The 6,049-nt window shown below is 63.3% G+C and overlaps 1 protein-coding gene across 1 annotated transcript in view; it reads right to left on the reverse strand.

The window, feature by feature from the left end:
• Positions 1 to 2,782: 2,782 nt before the first annotated feature.
• LOC103196766 (lymphocyte antigen 6E-like) overlaps positions 2,783 to 6,049 on the reverse strand; it is a 3,674-nt gene continuing 407 nt past the window's right edge. The window contains exons 2-3 of the mRNA XM_007940555.1: positions 3,074 to 3,193; positions 2,783 to 3,003 (exon numbers count right to left, since the gene is read on the reverse strand). Coding sequence (XP_007938746.1) covers positions 2,783 to 3,003; positions 3,074 to 3,193 — 341 coding nt within the window. The remainder of the gene's footprint in view (positions 3,004 to 3,073; positions 3,194 to 6,049) is intronic.

Below are 6,049 nucleotides of genomic sequence, written 5' to 3' on the forward strand. Positions count from 1 at the left end.
GACCTGCCCCCCACCGCCCCTAAAGGACTCTGCTCCCCAACCCAGAGCGGAAGAAACGCGGGGCGGCCAGGTGCTGCAGCTCCCAGCCTCAGTTTCCCCTTCCGGGAAATGAGAGTCCCCGCCCCCTCGGAGGAGGGAACGACTCTCCCGGGAGATGGGGGCGCCCGGAAGCGCACCTGGAACCAGCTCCCGGCCCTGCCCGCGCCTCGCCCCGGGCTCCCGGTCCCCGGGGTCAGCACTTCCTGACCCTGCCCTCCCGCAGCCTCCCTTTCCCGCAGGTCCCCGGTCTCAGGTCCTCCAGGGTGTCCTGGGCGGGGAGGGAAAGGCCCCAGCTCTGCTGCGCACACACCCCCGCCCAGATTTTAGGAAAAAGAAAGTCCCCAGGGCTGCTGGGAAATGGAAACTCAGGGCTCTGGGCTCCTCCCTCCCCCGGACCCCACCCCCAGCCCCCAGGTCGCCAGGCTCCTGGGCTCCGGTTCGGGGCGCCCTCCAGCGAGCTCTCCTCTGGGACGGGGCAGCGGGAAGCAGGCTGCACCACCAGCCCCCAGGAGGTCGGGCTGCTCTGGCCACCCCGCCCCTATCCCTGAAAAGACTCTGCCGGGCAACCCAGGGTAGAGGAGGCTGCAGGGCTGGTTGCTCCTGGCCTCAATTTTCCTGAGAAATGACCTCCACCCCCATTCCCACCTAAGTGTAAGGAATCTGGACTCCACTGGAGCCCAGCCCCACAAGCTGCAATTAGAGCACATTCTTGCCCCCTGGCTGGCTGATGGCCTAGTGCCTAAGGCATCTGACTGCTAACCAGAAGGCTGGCGGTTCCAACCCACCAGCCACTCCTCGGAAGGAGGGTTGGGCAATCTACTGTAGTGATCCTGCCTCAGAAACCCAAGGAGGGGTCACTATGAGTTTAATTGACTTTAGGGCAGCAAGTCTGGTTTTCTGGTTTGGCCTCACCCTGGTGGCTGCCCACGTCCTCAGGGTTACCCTGGTGGCTGCTGTGTTCCCAGGTTCTGGTCCCTCAGATCCCCGGGGGCAGCTTCCTCTCAGTGGGACCCCAGGCACAATTCCCCAATGACTTCATTTGCCACGAGGGAGCTGACGCGTCCCTGAGGAGGCAGGCCTCTCCCACCCGCCTTCTCGGTTTTTCCTAGTTCCTGTGACCCGCTCCAGTGAACCAGACCGTTCTCACTGGCCGTGAAGCCTCCACCACAGTCCCCACTCTGACCGCTCCCACCCTTTCCCAGGGGCTTGCTCTGCCCGGCCCTCCCTCCACCCCCACCCGGGGTCTTCTCAGGTGCCCCAGGCTCCTGATTTCCCGTGGCAGACCCTGCTCCTGTCAGTCTGTCTGGGGTGTGCTCCTCCCCTGGGGCTCAAGGACTGGTCTCTGCCGGGTTCCCACACCCTCACTGCATGGCCACACTTGCTGGTGACGCCTTTTGAGCAACAAGGGCGCTGCACGCTGCATGCGGGGTGCCCTGTGAAGCCCCACCTCATCCCTCTCTGGTCCCAAGGAACTTTGGAGACAGCACTACAATTCGTCTCCAGGTGACCACTGTCCCACACTGCTGGGCCACAAGTGCCCAGCTCTAGCCGGCCTGAGTCAGTTGGGTGGGCAGCCAGCCTGGCTCAGACCTTCAGCTCCACTCCAGGACCTGGGCTGTGTGAGGGCTGGGGCCAGCCACCACGGCGTACCTGGTCCCTGGACAGCCCCTTCGTCCCTCTGGTCACTGCTCCTGTCTTCTCAGTGTGGGCCACACCAGAGGCTGTGAGAACACACTGTGACCCCAAGGTCACCTGCCCACTTCCTATTGTTTCCACAATAAGGGCTGTGAAGGGGAAGTGGCCCATCCAAGATCCCACAGCCACCATGCGGTAGACCGCCCCCGGCCTTCCACACACACCCTCCATCCCAGCTGGCCCTGGCCTCCTGTCCAGCCCCACTCCTGCCTCTGAGGGGTCCCAGCAGGAACGTAGCTCCTGGAGACTGCCCCGCCCTGCAGCAGAACGTCTAAACACGGCAGAGAGGACAGACCAGACCAGTCTCTACCATCACCACCCCCAAAGGGGCCAGAGGGGACCCTGGCCCCTCCCGGACTGGCCCCTGTGGGGGGGGCTCCAAGCAGGGTGGCCATGCAGTGGGACAGAGCAAGAAGAGGTGGGAACATGTTTATTTGAGGCACCAAGGAAACTGGGGCTCAAGTGGGGGAGGATGTAGGGAGGAGGAGGCGGGGCGTGCAGGGGCTCAGGCAGATGTGTGGGTGGGAGCAGATTCCTGGGTCGAAAGCAGTGCCCCCCCAAAAGGTTACCTTGGGTGGAGATGCCATAGAAAAGGGTCTTGGGTGGTGGCACCCCCTACCCCAAGCCGACCCCCACATACTCACTCCGCCCAAAGACAAGGGGCACACCCACACCTGTGCAGGCATCTGTGCACACCTGAGGGTCCCTGGTCGCCCCCCTCACAAACATGCTCACCCTCTCACATGCACACTCGCGTGCACGCTCACACAGACTCCATGCCTGGCATGCCTGACCTGGAGTGGACAGGGCCTGAGCCTCAGGTGTCCCTCTGAGCCCATCCCAAGGGGACCTTCACCTCTTCCAGGGCCCGGAGGAAGGTCACGTCGGTTCCCCGGAAGTGAGGACAGGTGCAAGGGTGGGGCTTGGCCCTGCGGGCCTGGGCTGAGGCGGGACGGGCAGGGTGGGAGTCAGAGGGGATGGGGCTCTCCCTCTGGGGTCTGGGCTTTCCTTCCTGAGCTGGGGTGTCGGGGGCACAGGGCCCCAGGGGTCAGAGGCTGGGCCGCAGCAGCGCTGCCAGCAGGCTGAGCAGGACCCCGAGGCCCAGCACAGTGGCGCTGACCTGCGGTCCCCCACCCGCCGCACTGATGTTACACAGGAAACTCTGGCAGCAGTGGGTGCCCATGGCCACCACGCCGAGGTCGATGCTGGCGCCCGGGCAGATCGGCGAGCAGCCCTTGTTCAGGGTCCGGCCCAGGTCCACCATGTTCCCTGCACAGAAACAAGGCCGTCAGTGGAAAGCCGCGGCCCAAGCCCACGCAGCCTGCCCCCACGTCCTCACCGATGCCGGCCGAGGCGGACATGGTCACACAGTAGTTGTCCGAGTCGGAACACACAGTCGGCTTCAGGCAGTAGAAATTGCTCTTCTGGTCCTTACACGAGAAGCACACCAGGGAGCAGGCTGCCAGGGGAAGGATGGGCCACCCTGAGACCCCGTCTGGTGCCTGCCCCTGAAACCGTGGGGGCCTGGCCCAGGCGCACGGGACACTACGTGTTTGCAGACATTGTTGCTACGTGCCGTCAAGTCGGATCTGACTCATAGCGACCCCTCCTTGGGTTTCCAAGGCAGTATTGCTACGGAAGTAGATTGCCCAACCTTCCTTCCGAGGAGCAGCTGGTGGGTTTGAACCGCCAGCCTCCTGGTTAGCAGTCAAGTGCCTTAGGCACTAGGCCACCAGAGCTCCCTTACTGGCTTTATACTTCCTAAAAGGCGAAAAGGGACATCCTCAAGGCGGGGTTGAGTCCCTTGAGTGACAGGTCCCTGAGAACCCTTCTGAGCATGTTCAATTGGTTTGACATAAAACTGAATTGGAACCGAAATGCTAACTAGGTTATGATATGGCCATGCCATGAGGTTACTGTGGGTCAAGGGTATGGGGGTTCTGCACATGCTCCAAATGAGAGGATTTCCCAAAATCTCAAGTTCCTGGGTCTGTAATTATTCTGCTTAATTTTAATTGGCCAGACCACACAGGCGGTTGGGGGCTGTTGCAGGTGTTAGCTCATCAACCTCCTCAAATATTCCCTCTCTCTCCCCCTTCTCCTCCCTTTGGGCGGCCCTCCCATCCTATCTTCCTGCCCAGCACCCCATCAGGTGGGTGAGCTCTCTGCCATCCTGGGGGTGGGGACATAAAGCCGAGGTGGAAGCTGTGGCCCACAGACCCCAGGGAAGATGAAGACCCGAGGGGCACAAGGTATTTTGAGACCCATGTGGGTGGGGGTTTCTGGCCTGGGGTGAGGGCCTCAGCCTGGTGTCTCCCCAGACCCTGAGCCCCTACACTGTGGCAGCCACCCTCCCTCACATTCAGAGTCCAGACCATGAAGGTTGCTGGCCTTGAGCTGCTATGCTCCAAGCATGGCGAGTGGGGGGGCACCCCAATGCAGGAGATGACGATGGGGAGGGGACGCAGGTGGGGGTGGAGGGGAGGCTCCAGATACCAAAGGACCCCCTGCCTTTCGGAGCCCTGAGAACCTACAGCCCCCCAGGCCTTAAAGCGAGGAGGGGCCCCTACCCCTCTTAGGGGCTGGAGCCTGGATTCGAGCCCACCACCTCCTAGCCCCTGATCTGCTCCTCCCTCAGCCCTGGGCCTGCTCTGCAGCGACTGCTGCTTTGTGGGGACCCTGAGGACGACAGGTCTCAGGTCCACCCTCCAGGAGCTCAGAGCTGCTTGCGTATGCGGTCACCGGCATTGCCAATGGTGAGTCCCCGTGGGCCCGAGTCCCTGAGCATACAGGGCAGGTGGCTGGGGCCGCTCCCAGGGGCAGGTTTCCTGGGGTCTGTGCCTTCAGGCCCCGGACTGGCGAAAGCCAGAGGGGTGAGGGCAGGTGGCCGTGGTCCCAGCTCTTCCTGGGCCGCTCAGCCCTACGTCGCCGTGGGCGCAGGCAGGGTTTCCGGGCCCAGCTGCCTCGGCCTGCTGGTGCCGTCCCTGCTCCGGGCACCGCCCCTGCCAGCCCTGTTTCCAGTGCTCCCCCAGGGCCTCACTGCCACTTTTGTTGAATCCTCCTGGGGCTGGACGCATTGCACTGCGCTCCTAGAAGGCGCCACCCGGCGAGGTTGGTCCTCACTGTGGCAGCCACAGCCTCTGGGGTCCAGACCCCTAGTGGGGCTCTGAGGGCGAGGCCTCGCCTCATTTCCAGTCTCCTGGAATCTCTTAAGTGCAGCTCTGAAGACGCAGAGTCCGGCTAAATCCTGACCTCTGTCCCCGCCCGGTGTCCAGTCCCATCCTGATCACTGGAAAGTTGTTCCCTCCTCTGTGGTCACACTTGCCCCAGGGCTCCCAGGGAATCCGCTGACCCTCACACAGTCACTGACATGAAGAACCGCCTTGTAAACCAGCTGAGCAGGGGCCCAAGGGAAAGGGCCCGTGCTACCTTTCAATGTAATGGTGTCTGGAGGCTGCGTGGGACCTGTCACCATCAGGGGCTGGGGACACCACACCAGTGGCCAGAACCAGGGACCTCGGCAGAGAGCAGGCAGCCCGCGTTAGGGGCGTGGGAGCCAGGAGCCACCATCAGAAGCACCCCGTCCCCCGGGGCCGGGCTAGCTTGGCAGAGCCTTGTGTCCCACTCACGCCCACTGTGTCCCACCCACACCTGGTCCCAGCTGTCCTTGGCCTGTCCTCACCCTCTCTGTGCCCAGCTCCACCCGCATGAGGCATGGCGGGGCATGGAGGGCTGAACCACCGACTTGGAAGCCCCAGCTCCTCAGAGGCCCCTCACACTGAGTTCTGGGGGATGGGCCTCTGAGCAGGACTTGGGGCCAACTGCTGGGAGAGCCCAATCTGGTGAGTTCCGGAGGACCTAGGCGCCTGGCCAGGCTCAGGGCCGGTGCTAGCCAGCAGGGAGAAGACAGGGAGCCCAGGTAGCGGGTTTGTGGAGGGGCCCCCTACCTCTCTTGGGCATCTAGGAGATTTAAAACCAGAGGCAGCTGGTCTGAGTCAACAGAGCCGCCTGAAAGTGGAACCTTAACGCCACTGCAAAGTCCTGACATGTCTAGAACCCGTCGACTTCAGAGCTGCCTCCTCCAACAGCAGTCCCTGTAACTAGGCCCCAGCTGCCCGCGGGGAACTCCCCGCTCCAGACCCGGGCGCCCCCACATACCCGGGGCCCTGAGCAGGAGAAACAAGTTCCAGGACACCCTTGGGCCTCAGTTTCCCCAGCGCTGCGGCTGCGCAGTGCGCAGGCGGCCCAGGAGGGGACGCACTTGGAGGGCCTCGGTCAGGACTCGGTCCGAAGTCCCGGTGGCCCGCCCAGTCCG

Source organism: Orycteropus afer, unplaced genomic scaffold (genome assembly GCF_000298275.1).
Source record: "Orycteropus afer afer isolate SDZICR_OR568_19922 unplaced genomic scaffold, OryAfe1.0 scaffold00069, whole genome shotgun sequence".
Lineage (NCBI taxonomy): Eukaryota > Metazoa > Chordata > Mammalia > Tubulidentata > Orycteropodidae > Orycteropus > Orycteropus afer.